The 18,056-nt window shown below is 39.6% G+C and overlaps 1 protein-coding gene across 7 annotated transcripts in view; it reads right to left on the bottom strand.

Moving 5' to 3' along the window:
• The window catches only part of anapc1 (anaphase promoting complex subunit 1), a 54,857-nt gene that overhangs the window by 22,429 nt on the left and 14,372 nt on the right, over nt 1–18,056 (bottom strand). For 4 of the 7 annotated variants that reach the window (XR_009715201.1, XR_009715202.1, XR_009715198.1 and 1 more), the window contains 8 exons: nt 17,887–18,025; nt 17,725–17,811; nt 17,509–17,604; nt 17,255–17,444; nt 16,899–17,030; nt 16,607–16,815; nt 13,695–16,471; nt 9,431–9,491 (listed from right to left, as the gene is read on the bottom strand). Coding sequence is in view for 1 of the 7 variants with exons in the window: in XM_061285519.1 (XP_061141503.1) it covers nt 16,673–16,815; nt 16,899–17,030; nt 17,255–17,444; nt 17,509–17,604; nt 17,725–17,811; nt 17,887–18,025 (787 nt within the window). In the remaining 6 variants the exon portion in view is untranslated. Of the gene's footprint in view, nt 1–9,430; nt 12,928–13,694; nt 16,472–16,497; nt 16,816–16,898; nt 17,031–17,254; nt 17,445–17,508; nt 17,605–17,724; nt 17,812–17,886; nt 18,026–18,056 lie in introns of those variants that run through there. The other 3 variants (XR_009715200.1, XR_009715199.1, XM_061285519.1) reach the window with 3 other exon arrangements.

The raw sequence follows: 18,056 nt of genomic DNA, 5'->3' as shown, positions 1-18,056 counted from the left end.
TCAAAATGCATTTTCTGTCTTATTTTTCTTTCCAGTCGAAAGTGAGTGGGTTGTTACAGAATTGAAGACTCGATGAGGGAAATTTCCCTTCCTGTTCTTGCTGGTTATTATCGCTCCACCTAAGCGTCATGCAGTTTCACTTTGACTTATGAATTTATTTGTGTGAAAAACATTTGACATCAAGTCAGCTACACATAATATAGATGCAAGATGAGAATGAGAGTTTTGTGGGCTAAATTGTGAATTTGAAGCAATGCGAGGTAACGGTGTAGTTAAGGTATCGGGCGGGTTCCCAGACATTGATAGCTTTTACATTTAGACTAGAATTTAAGTGTAGAATGATCGTAAGGTGACACCATTGTCAACTAAAAGTCATTTTTAATATAATAAATTTGTTTTTCACATTTATGTACGTCTTTGTACAATTCTATGACCATTTAAGTCGAAACATAACTGGAAATATACTCCTGGCTAGTCAATTCTGAGGCAAATGACTTTTTCTTAGTCACAGAGTAAATTTACAACCATGACAAATTTAATTTTGTTTTGGGGATAAAACTTAATATAAAGCAATAATTGTGTTTTTATGACTATTTCTTGATTGTAATTCTTCAATTGTATAGTAGCAACATTAATAAAGGAGTATTTTTGAGAAAATTAGCATCTGATTTTATAAATTTCACAATTTTAAAATAGAATTTGAAAAATGTCCTTCATTGGATTTGATGGAATTTGAATCTTCATTGAAATAGAAATTGGCAAGTGGCATTATTAAAGTACACATGGTTGCCACTATTAATTAAGATGTTTTTTTAAAGTGGAGCTTTTTGTCGGTGCATTTGTCTTAAATTACAGATCACATTTAGACAAAGGCTGACTTTTTTTTTTTTCTTTAAAACAAATACACTTTTAAAAATGACATCTTCCCCTCCGTCACAATTGAAGGGATTATTTATGTCACCCGAAATAAGATCTTGTCTCAGTCTGAATCATAGTTTCAATATTAGTAGCAAAGTGTATTTTTTTTTTCTTTCCTCAAAGTAACAACAAACACACACAAGCATTTAAATGATTATTTGTTTCACGCGGACTCGTGCTGCGGCACACAAACAAACGGAGGCCGACGGGACTATTTGCACACCACAAAAATCAATCGCATCAGATAGGAGCGGTAACATAATAGCCAATGCCCCACACAGCCACAAAATGATTCAACAGCAGAGAAATTCAGAAGAATATGTGGGAAGTGCAGAGGTTCTTTGTTCTGCCACTTAAAGACAACAACCCCGGAGGAAGGACACCGACCGGTGTGATCGGGTTTCAAAAGATAGAAAAAGGAAGCCAAGAAAAAGCCCGATATGACTTTTGACATTTCTCTGTGTTGAAGGGGAAATAATGACAATAAACTGAATAGTCACTCCCTTTCAAAAAAAAAAAAAAAAAAAGAAGCCGCAGGTAGATCGTGTTTCAAGAAATGGGCAAAATCAAATATTAAAAAAAAAAATTTGAAAAACATCACAGTTCAAATGAATGGAATTAAAAAAGTAGGTCATCCATTCACTTACTATATTTAATTTCTGTCAAATATTTCAAATTTATATCTCTGTTGCCGTGTGTATGCTTTTGCTGCTGCAAATCGACTCGTGTGTGTGTGTGTGTGTGTGTGGTTTTGGCCATCAGCGCGAGCCTCTGGGTTGTTGCCATACTTAATCACAGTATAAAAAAAAACAACAGAGCTGGTAAAATAGAGATGTACATCTGCAGCCTATCAAACAGGTCAGGCCCAAATCAACCAGTTAGTGACTAAACAAATTCTGATTGCATTACATCACGACATAACAGCTAAGACACAAAAAAATAACGGATGGCCGGTGATCAACTCTGGTGCACCCCGGCACCCCGTTTAGACAATCAGGTCAGAGGTCAGTGGCTGCTGCCAAACCTAATCATGTTTCCCATGCTTCAGCATATCACCACAACATAAAACTTCCAAAATACGGCGGAAACTGGGAAACTGGGCTCAAATTAACCGAGGAGCAGGGCGTGCGTGCGTGTGTGTGTGGGCTTTGTCTCAGGAAACCATTTCCTGTTTGCAACCGTAAGTCGCAGTCAAACAACCGCAGTGACGATCCCGAGAACCAAACAAAAGCATTGTGGTGGAAGTTGGCAAAATATTAAACCCCTTAAAGATGCACTTATCCACGTATTTATTTTCGTCAGGTCGGAATTACAGCGGTGCCTTGAGATACGAAATTGAATCCATCGTTCTGCCAAAATGTTGCTTTGACTTGAGAGTACAAATTGTACCAAGCAGTAGTTTGGCAGAGGGCGTAGGATTTATTACCAATACTAGGTGGAGATGATTTCAAACTGTCAAACAGACCTGCAAATGTGTGTGTCTTGTGTGTCTATGCGAAATGACGCATGTGTGAGTTTGTCTAGTCGGTGTGGGAGGTGAAGCAACTGTCAGGAGCACTTTTGTTTTCTCGTGCGTCTGTACGTGCATGTAGGAGTGTTGTAGCATGACAACAGTCCTCCTACAGTCTACCACTAAAAAGAACCCACAAATACACAAATATAAAAAGGTCATTATGGAAAATAATCCAACCATAAATGGAACGTAATATGTAACGTTGACCGGTCGGTACTAGTATCAACCGTCCTCCAATCAGGAACTAGAAATTTAAAGTTAAAATTGACTTTTATTTTATGCAAATTGAAGGAACATTTGGTATGTTGGGAGATAAAGATCTTTTTCAAAAATCATCCGTCATTGTTTTAGGGGGAATTTTATGCGTCAAACGTACGTGCGGTATCGGTCCTTGGCATCGGTGGAAAATAATCCAACCATAAATGGAACGTAAAAGCCATTCATGTAACGTTGACCGCTCGGTACTAGTATCAACCGTCCTCCAATCAGGAACTAGAAATTTAAAGTTAAAATAGACTTTTATTTTATGCAAATTGAAGGAACATTTGGTATGTTGGGAGATAAAGATCTTCTTCAAAAATCGTCCGTCATTGTTTTAGGGGGAATTTTATGCGTCAAACGTACGTGCGGTATCGGTCCTTGGCCATCGGTGGCTGCTTAAGAATTGAGTGATTATACTGGTAGCGCTTTATAAAAAGTCATATTGAACATACCGAGTTATAGTTAGGATTTGATTTTGCACGAGTATTAAAAACTGGGGTAATTTACACTGCAATATACCGATATTGTGTCTCCTTCCCTCTGTAGAGAGACGAAAACAATCTTGGCTGCTGGCTATTATTCAATCAAAGAAATAAACGGCGTACTAAAATCTGACACTGTTATTGAGCATATAAACACTTCAAATTAGTGAAAAAATTACACTTGAGGCAAGAATCAAAGTATTAATACATTTTTCATTTGAAATATCTTAATCATATCCAGCGACTAGTTCCTCGGCTGAGGGGGGGGGGGGGGGGGGGTCCAATAGTCCAGATGTTGAGGATGTTGATATTCACAAGTTTGGTTTTGGCATCAGATGACGGCAGGACGGCCTGGCCCGATGGAGCAGCTGCATCGTCTTCTCGCCAGCACTCGCAAACTCTGCCAAGCAAGTTTTTTTTTTTTTTTTTGGAAGTGTGACTACGGGCAGCTTTAATTGGGACCATCCCTCGTCCCTTCATGACGTCTCAGACAACTTCTCTTAATAATCGCTACAGTAAATGAGGCAAGAGTTATGTGACACGGCACGCTGGAATCCGAAATAATTCTTTTGTTTCCATTCTCAAATTCTCTTCTGCTTAGATGGGACCCCCGTTTATCAATTTGTCAACTTGCTTAATGCTAACATATCATGGAAAAAGCCATAGACTGGCTAACGGGAATTAGCATAGATGTTATGGTAGTTATAAACAAACGCCACAACACGTACGTGGAACCGCAACACAAACAGGGCAGTCTTTCTATTTATTCTTTTATCTATTCTTTATTTATTATGTATTTACAGGTATTATCTGTGCTTTACCGTCATTGTGTTTTATCGCAACCAGAATATGAAGACTTAATCTGAACTCTTTCAGCCCCCCCACACACACACTCCTGAAACGATGGCTTCGCCTACGCCACTCCGAAAGGACCGTTTCAAACTCCCCTTTGAACACAGTTAGCAGCCCTTTAAAGAAAAGAAAAAAAAAAAGGACACTGGTGGCATGCAGTTTTAGAGTTTCAAGATTCTCACCGTCACGTCAATCCGAGTGAGTCAGTTCATTGCCGTGGCAACAAACTGTACGGTTGGTGCTGATATCAGCCTCGATCAAAAGGTCATCAGAAGATAAGGTGTGCTAATCTGCAAGAGCTGTGCTAAAAATAATTCAACAAGGGGGTTGCATCTGAATTAGACACTTATGAGATATGGTCAAACATACTTTGACAGGTGTACAGAGAAGTGATGCGTGCGAGAAAATATTAATATAATTGTTCATTTGCATCGTATCCCCTAATGACTGCGTTTTTTTTTTTTTTACAAACAAAACAAACATCAGGCTTGTCTAGTAATAAAAACAGGAGTGTTGTTAAAAAAAAAACATGGAAGTATTCAGTTAGTCCTGATAATTGTATCCAGTGAAATATTTGTAAGCAATTTGCAAATATGGCGGGATCGTTCCTTGGTGTTTTGATAGAAAACTTATGTCATGTCTATTATAAAAATATTGCTTTGGCGCCAACCTGTGGCATCTTGGGACCAAGGAAAACTTTCCAAATGAGGGCTGAAGCTTCATTAAGACAGCAGAACACTAACACAATGAGCAAACTCGTTAAGCACTTAAAGTACATTGGAATAGCCTAAAAAAAAAAAAAAAAAAAGGGGCATTTTATCCTTAATGTTACCCATCTAAAGAAAAAAAACCAATTAAAAATTTTGATGTCACTTGTTCCAATCATTATTGAAGGAAATTTGTGTTTCTAACATCTGAGGACCTCATATAACCTCCACTTACCATTTCTTTTCTGGCATGGGAGTCTCAACATTTTCTTATGTAAATAAAATGTCTATTTCCCTCAAGCAAATTTGCAAATGCACACAAGAATTCCACGAAAACATTCTAATAGCTTTCAACTTTCCAGAACCCCGCAGAACTTTTTTATTTAGCAGCTAAGGTTCGGAGTCCTTAGCTGAAGGAATCATACAAAAAAATAACATGCATTGAAATGAAATAAAGTGCTGAAAAAGAAGAAAAACTATTAAATCATAGTGTATATTTGTGAAAATAAATGTATTTATTGAGAGTAACCCCGTTGAAATGGAGCATGTCATTTTCTCATTTGAATGTAAATGTAGTTTTTTTTTTATGTGTGTCATAATGTTTAATAAAAAGTCATTTTTGTTCACGCCTCTGTAACCTCACCAATAATTGATTGAGCATATTTTTACACCCTACCAGAAAGATAAACTGGCCATATACAGTAACTATCATCTAGCTTTGTCTTTTATGGAAATCAAACTTATTCCAATATAGGCAGCCATATTTGTTTCAATAAATCAAAACTCTGTCAACTCTGTGTTTTTTGGCCTAAAAAAAAAAAGTGTCAGTTTAAAATTCGGCCATACGGTTTTGAGGCCTTTTTTGTTCAGAGCAGGTGTCCTTCCTCTTTTTTTTTTCTGTCAACATTTTTGGCCTCTCCATAATATATCATGTTAAAAATAATATACAGACAGAGGAGAATATATTGATCATGTTTTTTTTTTTAGTTCTCTGCATGCCGACATGAACTGGAAGGTGAATATTAATACACTTCAAAAAATACTTGCATCATATTCCTAAGTGAATGTGACACTTTCACAAGCAACCAATGTGATATTACGTGTACATATGCAGTGAGTAGTCGAATATTTTAGTACAAAGCTAATATTTGAGTACTTAATCCATGTACAGCATATCATTTATTAACATATATATATTATGGCAATATGTCTTTTCTTGAGTGAGAAAGTGAAACCCCAAAAGAAAATTTCAGCCCTATTCCGTACCATAATCACACACAGGAAGTTTATGTGACATTATCATCACTACTGTAATGATGAGCGTTTTCCTATTCATGAGCTGAGGGGACTTTTATTTGACGACGTTTTTGTTATTTAACGAAAGAAGACGCAACTCTGCCTCTCCTGGATGAAAAGACGTCATTCTTAAACATTTCTACCTTGATAAGGTAAGTTATATTTTTTTTGGGGGGGGGGGGGGGCAAATGGTGCAAAATAAGCGTTTAAAGGTTTATTGTAAATGACACAGGGATATATTCTAATTTTTGTAATTCTTGACATTTATAATAATGTTTTTGGTTGTTCGTTTCTGACGTTTATTAGGATTTTTTTCCACCTTTTTTTACGACGCGACAGTTGCGCGGTTTCTCCCCATTTAACGCACGCGTACTTAATAAGTAATATTCATAAATTAATAAATGGCATTGGTGAGCATTAAAAATATGCCAACTTAGCCCTTCTGAGTGTTTAAAAGCAGAAATGCGCATTTCAACATTCACGGTAATTCTATCAAAAAATACCAAATGAATTCTTTTCCTTTTAAATATTTACGCCTTTAACCTACAACCCTTTATGTTTTATAAGTAGTTCGTTATTTAAAAAACTTAGTTATATGCGAACGGTGCGTATTTTTAATAAACGCGTTCGACCTCATTTCCCCTGCTTCGTGTAATTATTAACACTGAATAGTTTGTAAACGTTAATTAATTTGTTTTCCTCTCTAATCAAACGTGAGGTCGTTGGAAATAAAAACTAATAATAACACGACTGTTCTTAAAGACGATTTTAAAGGTTAAAAGTGTGACTGGTAAAAGAAAGAAAATCAAGGATGATGCATGGTTATTTTGAACGGTCATTTGTCGAACAAAATTGAGACGGCGTTGGGCAGTAATTAGGCCATCCTTAAAAAAAAAAAAAAACGTCGGAAATAGTTTAATAGTCGCGCAATGTTTCCGAAACATACCAAATCGGATTATATATATGATGATCATATACAGTGTCTTTTGTGTGTGTTCTCCGAAGGCCAACAAACTGAAAGGTAAATATTAAAACATACTTTATAAAGCTCACAACAAATTCATGGACGGATTTTATAAGCTGCAATGTGATATCAGATCAAAAGAGTCGTTTAGGAGTCAATCACTACAATATCAATGTACTTGCAAAGCCATAAATATTTGGAAGATTATGAATACATTTCATTTAGTACTTCAAAACATTATAATATTGTTTCATTTTTGACGACTTCACATTTGACTTAAATTGAAAATAACCAATTGACTTTTACAAAAAAAAAAGAAGCCTTAACATTATCCTTTTTTTTTTTTTTTTAACAGATCTATCTTAGGACACATTGTGATTAATTCCTGCGGAGTATGTTGTTGAGCATTCGCATTAAAGTGAGATTGTTTTTGCATAAAAATGAGACAAAACATAGAAAAATCAATTAAGACAATTCAGTTGTTAGGATTGTGCTGAATAAATAATAAATGTGTATTTCACAAAGAGATATATACTGTGTATATAGGGGAAATAAGTGACAATGGTGGAAAGAACTCAAGCCTTTCAACGTTGAAACTATGGGGACGAGTCGCCCTCTCGTGGCATAAAGAGGAGCTACTACTGCAACGACACTCGCCGTATCATGACGTCACATTACTGGCAGCCTCTGCGGTGGATTGGCGTTTGTTCCACGGAGAAATGATGCTGCACCCAACTTGTCGGTAAACAAGCTGCGGCTGACTTCTGCTTAATTTTTTATTTGAAAATGACGAGGATTACACTTTTCCCGCTGGCATAATTAGCACAACAACAACCCCATTCTCAATCAGAATCATCTCGACAAGGCAAAAGTTGTCAAGACTAGGACAGGAGTCAAAAATATTTGGATGTACATCATTCGTGTTGTGTTGACCAAAGTTGCCACTATTACGGTTGTTATAATAATAATAATAAAAATAATAATAATAATAATAATAATAATTCAACAAGTTTGCTTTGCCTTGGGATTTCCTTTTCGAGACCACCAAAAGAATTTCCAAAAGTATTTCCCTCATGGATAAATAAAGTATTAATCATTTTTCTTGATCTCTCTCAAGCGGCTTCACCAAGTGCATATAGGAAGCAGGGAAATAAGACGAAAAGAGGAAGTGAGCGAAAATATGAGTGACTTAGTCATTTGAGTCAACAGCACAGTCATAAGTGTGCCTGCGTGTGTGTGTGTGTGTGTGTGTGTGTGTGTGTGTGTGTGTGTGTGTGTGTGTATGAGGAAAAAGAAAAAGTACAACAGAACACACGTGCCCACGCAAGAATCTATTCTAATCCAAGCCATTTAGTACCTCCCTTCATGGGATTCATTATTCAACAATTCCTTTTTTCTTCAATTCAGAATATACAAAAATATACATATATATGACTTATTTCAAATACTGTACATAAATCATAAAATATTAAAAAACTTATAAAACTACAGTAAATTGAATATTTCAAATATTTGAACACCCAATAGCACAGAAAGAGAAAAGGATAAATATTGTATTTATGTAAATATATATCGAAATATATTTATTCTAGCTGGGGTCAACTTGTCATTGTGGTGCTACCTCCAGAGCAGGATGAGGTTTTCAAGTGATGTCACCGGTATTCTGTCAAACGCGGGGTTGCGGGTGTGTGTGCTACTCAAACGACTCGGCAACACAGGCCACTGAGTCATTCGTGTCATGGCCCTCCCACACGGCTCCACCCACGCAGACTTTGTGCAAAACCCGGCAGCACCACCTCATCCCAATGCATTTGGATAGACCGGTATACTTGGATTTTCACCGTCCGGCACATATTTTGCCATATTCACAGACGCTGGTTAGTCATCGTGTCTGGTGTCCCTCTCTATGTGGCCCCTCCCATCCTTGTTACCCGGCTCAGCTAGCGTTGACCTCTTTCCTTTCAAATGAGTGGAGCAACTTGTGTTGGCTGCATGCGCCACATGCCCAGATCTGCAACATTTTGCTGTAATTCAAAACCTGGGAACAGTTTTAGACTAAAAGCTATCCACGTGGACTCGTCTGGACCCTGGACTGGTCGCCAGTCTATCACAGCAAATGAGTAGTCACATTCAGCCCTGCGTGACATTAGCTCATGTATGGATTTCCACATTATTGCTTAGCATCAAGCTAGCACCGTTTCAACAAACAACTTTAAGTACATCTAGAGAATGGAGACTCAACAAGTAGCCCTGATGACATCACTAATCACTTGACCTCATCCCCCAAAACACAACTTGACCTTTTTCAGAATTACGCTCCTACCAAACTGCAGCAGCATTGCCAAATTGAACCCAGACAGACCACCAAACAACCTCCAGATATCCTTCCACATCAAAGTTTCGACAAAAAATTGATTTCCGGATGATTTTCACTCACCGTTTGCGCTTCTTCATCTTTTTCGCTTCTTCTTCTTCAGTGGAGGAGTTCTCACTAAAGCCTGAGAGAGTCGAAAGGGAAAAAGAAGAGCGAGTAGGAATGTTTTAATCACTCCAATGGAGGCGAGTCAGCTTCCCACGCATACATCGCATCAACATCACACACACACACACACTCAGTCACACACACACACGATAAGTCTCCCAGAAGTTTGGAGAGCAAAAAGGCAGGGAATGAGCTCATGGCTGAAACAGAGAAGAGAAGGGAAATAATGGAGAGAACCTGAAGATGAGAAGCGGAAAGAATGAAGAGAATGAGCAGTGCGGTTTGATTTGAGTCATCAAGTCGGAGACGAAACACCCCCCACAGCCACCCCACCCCATTTTCGACTTATGACTTCTGAGCTTGTGAGTGTGCACATGTGTCATGAGAAAAGAGAAAAAAAAAAAAGCAAAGAAACTTCCCTTTTCCCAGAAATCTCAGGAGACATTGTCCATCTCTGGGGACGAAATGGAGGTTTCAGTTCACATGCCATATTAAGGACACGCAATGCATGCTGGGAAGCCGTTTCTTTGCACATTGACTTTTTATACTCGACATTGTTATCACAAAAGGACCACAGAGAGGAGCCATGGCATAATCACAAGACTTGTACATTGCATAAGTGGAGTCATGTTACCCCGGCATGTTGCGGAAGTGTTCCTTGTATCTAACCAGCAGAGTTCAAACAGTGGTGTCTTGGACTTCCACTTTTTTTCTCCAGTGAAATAAATGAAAATGCCATTCATGCGTTCCGACGCCGCCACTCGAAAAACCAACAAAATGTGTCAAAAATAAAATGTTATCGTCAATTTATAAGAAAACAGTAATGACATAAATGTCACGGGTCAAAAGTCCTCAGTGAGCCGCAATAATTGTATTCTTCACAGAGGATAAAGAATGCATGCCTGTAAGAATTATGATCAGAAAATCAAATTACCACAGAATTCTACTCCCATCTCCTGAACCCTTCCTGACATTTTTTTCTGTGCCGTCTGTGTGATCATGAGTCAGACTCAAAAGGATTTGACTCACATCCTCCATAGTCTAAAGTTTAGACTGGAGACTGAGAGCGTTTAGACTCTAAACACTCTCAGTCTCCAGTTCACATGGAGAAAGGGCCTTTTGTGGTTCTTATTAGACCACACACATCACGTTGCACTGTTGACCAGCATCTGTGTGAACTTTTGTTATCTCCATTCGTGGTCTATATGAATCATGCGAGTAACAGAGTAGTCATGCGTGTTCTGATTTTGACCACCAAAGTTTTTGTCGATCCAGTGAGTCATAACATGGAGTTATTTCACATAAATAGCAATATAACAACTGCAACGCACCTATCAGTAGTAAAGTACACAAACACATGCTGCGTGTGAACCAAACCGTGCCGGATTCTCACCAACCTCCCATAGTCTTCGCTTTACACACCATAACCGATCAATACATGCGGCCCACGGCTTTCGCTAGTCAATAGCGCCTATTAGGTTGGCGGGACTTCAAAGATGTAACATGAAAAGTGCGGGAAATCAATACTGCTGCGCACATAGCAGTCTGGTGAAACAAATGTGTGAAAATTACATGACTAGAACTTTGCTTTGGCCTCAATTGATACTTAAAAAATAACAATTGTTCGGTATCACTCATACAAGTGTACGTATATTAAATTTGTTACACTAGAGTGTCAAAAAATGAGCTCATTCAATTCATTTAAAAACAAAAAATATTTAATTTATGTGTAATTCTCTTTTTTTTTGAAGATGTAGTTTTTCATTTGTACAACAGATGGCGGCGTTGAGGTTAGTGTTTTTTTTATGTAATTTTTAATTCGTACAGCAGATGGCAGCAGAGTATTTATGTAACCAAGGCTCGGGAAAGGACGTCATCTTCCTATTCTGCCGCTAGGTGGCGATACTGCTGAACTTTTGAAGAAGTATATGTACGCCACACTGGTTTTAGTGTAATCATGTATATACCGTATCGATTTGAATAAGAAAATTAGGACTATAATATCTAACCCGTATAACATACATTTTGTAACATTCACACATTTTTAGATACCGGTTTGCTGGGGGGTGGGGGGGTAGAGATGTCATACATATGTGTGTTTGTACATATATTCCACCTTAGACAACTTTTGAAACGTGATATGCTTGTGTGCTAAATGCCAATATTAACTCATGCCTTCAGCATAATGCGTCCTGGCCAATATTGTTCCCGAGCATATTTGACACCCTAATAAAGGTGTGATAAACTACGAGCCAAAATTGCACATGTGAGATAGGAGAATTGTGAAATGTGATTGACACATCACCGTCGCTGACGCAAGAGTCGAGATGTTTAACGTAATAAGAAACTGTTAACTCGTAAATGTGCTCATATTTGCAGTCACGGATCGATGCCTGCAGGTTGTTTTGGTAGCCTCAAGGCCAAACTAACTGCTAACGCTAACACTGCAAACCCAACCATAGAACAGCTTTAAAAAGACGCTTGCAAACACAAACTCAACTGAATGTTTCTCTTTGGAAACGGTCAATAAACAAAGCAGCTATTTCTGCAAACTACAATTGACTGTGACCATCAACACTACGCCTCAGTGTCGGCGGCACACAGATATCAAGAGGAAGTTTGAGCCCGCCAAGTAGCACAACCAGGAAACTGCTGACGTGCACGCGCACGTCAGAACAATACTGTTTCAATAAACTATTTTTAATTACGTACACACACATCCGGTTAACGTGTGTGTGTGTGTAAGCCACATGAATGGAGCAAAAGGGGCCAGGGAAAGCCCACGTGATGCATCTGTCATTTCAAAATTGGCACCACTGACATTTTGCAGTCTTCTGGAGGAGGAGGAGTTCAAGTACAAACGGAAAAGTGAAAGACGAGACGAGATGAATGAATCCAATATTAATCACTACGTTGGCTTTTACTTGACATGACACAGTGGACTAGGACATGTATTCATTGAGCTGGTGGTGAGGAGAGCTCCACAGAGAAGAAGCAGGAAACAACCTGGACTGGTAGCCTTTCAATCACATGGCACTTCTCGACATAATTACAAAGAAGCTGTGGCTGGTTTGGGTTGCACACCGCATGATGTCGTCATGGGGACCCAAACATGTATTCATTGTGCTTGTGAAAGAAACCTGCACGGACAAGCAGCATTTCACATCAATGGACAATGTCGTCTTCAAAGAAGCTAACAAGGTTTCTGGAATGTGATCTTTGTCTGTAATCAACATCTAGTCCCTCTGTGGATTGTCCCAACACACATCCTGAGGTGCAGGAAGCTTCAAAGCTCATCTAACATGTGGATAAAGGTTCCTGATAGGCCTTGAAAGACTGATATCGTCACGTTCCTTTGGTGTTTTGGGACATGAAAAACTACACTTGAAAAGAATCTTGATCAGAGGTCCTCAAAGGCTCCATTGTCCCCTAATCGAAGAAGTGGGGACAAGCTGTACAGAAAATGGATAGATGGATTAAAATGATTTTTTTAAATCCAATTAAATATATCTGTTGTAAAAAGAAAGTTATATTCTACTTTTTCCCCCATGTGTGTGATCCTTTGGTACAAATGTGTGCTCTTCTTGTAATATGTAAACAATATCAATGTTCAATTATTCTGTTCAGATTTGGCCAATGACATCTCTTTCACATAATAAAGTGTTTTTACTCAAATGTAAAGTAACTAGTAGCTTACAATAACTCATTTTGCCCACGAGTTTCTGCTATTATTTGTTTGCACTTAATACGCGACTCTGTTTTGCAACACTCTCACTTGGTTGCTATATTTTCCGACGACGCCTGAACGCAGCATCTTTAACGGCGACTGACTTCCTGCCTTAAAGCGGTTTCGAACTTCTAAGTTTACACTCCCGTTCTGCTTTAATGACGCGTATCATATTTGCACGACGCATTCGCAAACGCAATGCCACTTTATATGCAGGTGGTAAGTACACAAAAATAAATGAATACATTTGCGGAATGTCACAGTTCAGATTCCACGCTGCAGGCGCAGTGACGTCACTCCCAGTATTGAAGAGGAAGGAGAGCAGATCAGCTGTGCTGACTTCACATCCATCCGGAAATTTTAGATTCAATGAATTGAAAGTTTCGAACCAAGAAAAAGGGAAGAGGAAGGCCAACTGTTTCACACACACACACTTTCTTGTCATGTCACACACACACACTTACGTTAAATTTATTTCAAAAGTGAGCTTACCTGTCATGAGCAGAAGGGCGCCAAACTTTCTTGATTTTGCAGTCTTTAAACAACGCCACATGCAAACACGAATTTTCTGTCAACTTTTTGCACTGAGGGATCTTTTTTCTTTTTCAACGAATGCCATGCATGCCCAAATAAACCGCGCCTAGAGCACTTTGCAATCGCTTTTCTGCCTGCAGAAAGTCTTGCTCCAAACGTCTCTCAGCCAAAAGCCATTCACAGTGACGCAGCTCAACAATTTAACTTCTATCAACTTCTGGTCTCACGCCCACACGGTCCTCCACCCACGATGAATGGAGGGAGACATGTCATCATTGGACAGTCTACAATCATGTGACCCGAATGGCTCTATACATACTACTAATATATCTTTTTTTTTTTTTATAAGTGACTGAGTATGAGTTGTAAAAGTATCATATGTAAAACAGTTTGGAGAAATGTGTCAACAATAAACTGAAGTACACACTTAGTCAAGCTGCTTTATTGTAGTATTTTGAAGGGTCATTAGGATGTTAAGGTCATCCACCACCCTAAAACTGGAAACTCTAAAAGCATCATATGCAATTGAGTATACAAAATGGAGGCAAAAAGTGGAACAAAGTACCTAAAATATATGGAAACTCTTTAAAAAACATTGATTATGCAAAATGTAGGCAAAAAGTGAGACAAAGGAGAAAATCTTAAATAGATCAAAATTATTAAGACTGTATTTGTGTGTGTGTCTTTAGGGTGGTCTTCAGGTTTTAAGGTGTGTGACCACTCCAAAATACTGTATGTAACATATATGCAATACAGTAACAGAAAAAAAAAAATAGGGCAAAGTTGTAAACCCTGTTGCACACCGTAAAACTACCACTCGGGGGTGAGTGTATGTACGCGTACTTGTGCTCTTATCCAACTTCCTCTCCATATGCAAATAATATTAAAATTAGACTCGCACCGACTTCATTTTTATGTTCGCAGAGGAAGTCAAAGAAGTGGTGCCGGATAAGACAAAAAAAGGCGCCAACACTCTCTAGTTCTTCATAAAAGCGTAGTGACACTTCTCTAGTTCTCTATTTCAAACTAGAATGTTAAAATCACCTGGCAAGTTCCCGGAATAGACTGTAAAATCAAGTAATTGCACTGTGGTGACGTCCTGCAAGGTGAGCAGAAGTGCAGATGCGGTGAAACCCTTGACAGGAATTACGCGGTTCTTTTTTTTTTTTAAATTTGAGTTTGAAATACAGTGCACTGAAATGTGTCACAGTCAAGAATCGGGTGGAATGATAAGTTTATTTGTTTATTATTTATTCATCCCTCATTATTTACTTATTATTTATTATTTGTGCCTTCTTGTTTTTATTTTGTGTCGTCTACTTGTATGTCTATCGTGTACTATGTCTCATCACGGTGGGATAGAGGAAACGGAATTTCGGTCTCTTTGTGTGTCTTGACATATGAAGGGATTGACAATAAAGCTGATTTTGAACTTTGAACTTTCAATTCAATTCAAAAAAAGCACTGCTTGGCTCAAAGCGAGCACTCGGCTTCTCGGAAGTGATTGCAATGATTATGATCATAATGATTATTGTTGGTTGGTATGGAGGAGGGCGGAGGCCACCTCGAGAGAATTCTTGTTTTAAGGTCAGGCATTCCAAAGCAAGGCGAACCAGATTACCTTTTCAAAGCAAACACTATTTTGCCAATAACAACACAGCTCAAGAAAAAAAAAAAAAAAATGCCGTTGGATTGCACAAGCACTTTTACTTTTCAAACATCCAGGCAACGTGTGATGAAAGAATGTGAAGAATGAGCCAACCACGTGGCGCAAGGTTTCGTACTGGAAATGGTTTTCAACTCAAAAGAGGAAGCTATTAAAAGAATGAAAGGCAACATAGTGTGCATACCTGCCTTGCTTTTGTTTTGAAATGCTATTTTTACTTTCTTTTCAACCTCAACATCTGTATAAAGTAGAAAAACTTGATTCTGGTTTTCTTGAGAAGAATTCTCAGGGAAAAAAAAACGGAGACACTTAAACTTGGTTGTCTTTGATCAGCCAGTAAAACGCCCACAGTTTAGCATTTAAAGACAAGATAAAACGACTTCCAGGAACCGGAAGAGCCGCGCTATCAGTGAGCGAAACACACAGCTGGCCGTTGGCTATCTCGCTCAAAGTTCCACCAAGATAGCGACATGACATAAAGGAAGCAATGATGGAATGAGGACAAGGCGTGGGCTGTTTATGTGTTTGCATGTTATTCATTTCTGAGGAATGTTGGCATAGCTGCTGGTAAACTGGACTTGCCAGAACATTGTTGGCATGAATGTCTAGGAGGGAACATCAAGGGTTGGACTTGGGGTGGAAAAAAAAAAGGCTTGGGAATTTAAAGACTAATAAGGAGTTGTTGTTTTTTTCCACAAGTGCAACATCACACAGCTCGATTAAAGCGTTGGTGTGAAAGTAATTCTGTTTCATTTCCTTGCATCAGACACATAAAAAGTCAAACATGGCTGAGTCACTGATGTTTTAAATGGATACACGTGGTTTGGGAACACCTAGTCTCCAAGGCTGTCAAAAAAACATTGGCAACCATACACCAAGTCACAGTACACTACTTCCAAAAAGTAGTGAGTATATTTTCAGGTAAATGCCATAACCATAATAGGTCCATTTAATTTGGCCTTGGAAAAAACTTTTAGGTCAAATGAAATTGTGTATTTACATTCATCCCCAAAATTCCTAACTTTTTTTGTGTGACGTGATGACAACTGGCATCCTCCCAGCAGTGAACCTGATCAGGAAGAAATATCAAATTAATCTGTGGGAAAAGTTTTTATTTTCCTCTCTGGACAAAAATGTTGCACTTTACAAAAACATTATATTACAAATGGGAACAAACTACGTTTGTATTCCTAAAACAGGTTACCTGCAAGGCATGCAGAAAGGCCATCCTGTCTCTCTGCTGCGTGAACAGAGTATAAGGCTTCAAGGTTCAGCGTGCGAGCAACGGGGAACCAAGGAGCATCCGCGGCCTGCTTTGGGTTTCCAGCAGGACCGGAGCGAGCCTGAGCAGGTCTCTGAGTGGCATTCCCAACCGGCTGCTGCTGGACAACAAGTGCCCGAGTGAAGTGCAGCCTAGAAGAGGGAAGCGTGACATTGGCGAATTCCCATCGCGCCGCGTTTTTCCCACTTGGCGGCGACCCACAGCAATTTCCTACCTTGAAGCTGCGCCAGTTTGTTCCTGAGGCAGGGGACAGAGCGGTAGACCAGGAAGCAAGCCAACATGGGGGACCCGGGACCATCGGGGAGAGCCTTTCTGCCTATGTAGGACCTCAACGCTGAGCTGTTGTCTGCAAGAAGAAAAAAAAAAGTTTTGAGTGAAGGAGCTTCATCAGAGCATAGCCGAAAAGAAAAATAGTGCTTTGACGCCATCTTCATTTGTTATTTTCTTGGTCTGCGGGGGGGACATTTACTAAAATAAGATAAAAAATGTGATTTACTAAAATAAGAAGGGAAAAATGAAACTATGCACAGATAAAGTTAGCACCATTCCAAACTATGAAGCCATTCTGACCTTTGAGCCAGCTGTCCAGCACCACATCCACCTTGTTCTTCATGACCGGTAAAAACTCAGAGGAAAGCAGCGCGTCACGGCCGTGGGCAGGCCGCTGGAGCACCCTGCTGTCCCAAAGCTCCACCACCAGGCGCATCTGCCACAGGGCGAAACTGTGCTGCGGCTCACCACGGCACAGAGCGCCCACCGCCTAAAGCCAGGAGACTCCGTTAGAGAACTGCAACGAGAAATGTCGGAGCACCGGTTGCCTTTACCTGCTCGATAGCGACGTACGTGGGCAGCATCTCCGGACACTCCTGCGTCACGCACTCGTACAACATGGCTGAGAACAGCTCCACGGTCTCTACTCGCTGTGAAGATATCCCAGAGTTTCTATCTCAGGTATGTTCTCGTGAAACTCGATCAGCAGTTCATCTCTAGCGATGACGCAATAGCGGACATCTAGCTTGTGAGAAACTGCATGTACTCACGTGCTTCGCTCCGCCCGACGTCTTGCAGAAGAACTCGGCGAAGGAGAGCAAGGCCGGCTCGGAGGTGAAGGTGGAGATGGCCTCGAGCTGCGCACATAACGGGAAATTTGTGAGATCTCAAAATTGGGGGTTTGGAATCTTCAATAAGTCCAAGGGAATGACCTTAAAGGCTCGGACTCCAGAGCTGCGCTGAGTGACGGCGGAGCCCAGCAAGCTTTTCCAGCCCTGGGGGTCATCCTTGTAGGGCAACTGCCCCGCTCGGAGTTTCACGTATAACACGCCGTCCCTGGAAAGGACCGACCTGAGTGGCAGAAGACACAAAGTGTCATCAG

The sequence above is a fragment of the Syngnathus typhle genome, linkage group LG8, assembly GCF_033458585.1.
Source record: "Syngnathus typhle isolate RoL2023-S1 ecotype Sweden linkage group LG8, RoL_Styp_1.0, whole genome shotgun sequence".
In the NCBI taxonomy this organism is placed as follows: Eukaryota; Metazoa; Chordata; class Actinopteri; order Syngnathiformes; family Syngnathidae; genus Syngnathus; species Syngnathus typhle.
The sequence above is the reverse complement of the archived record's forward strand: the minus strand, read 5'-3'. Positions and strand labels throughout refer to the sequence as shown.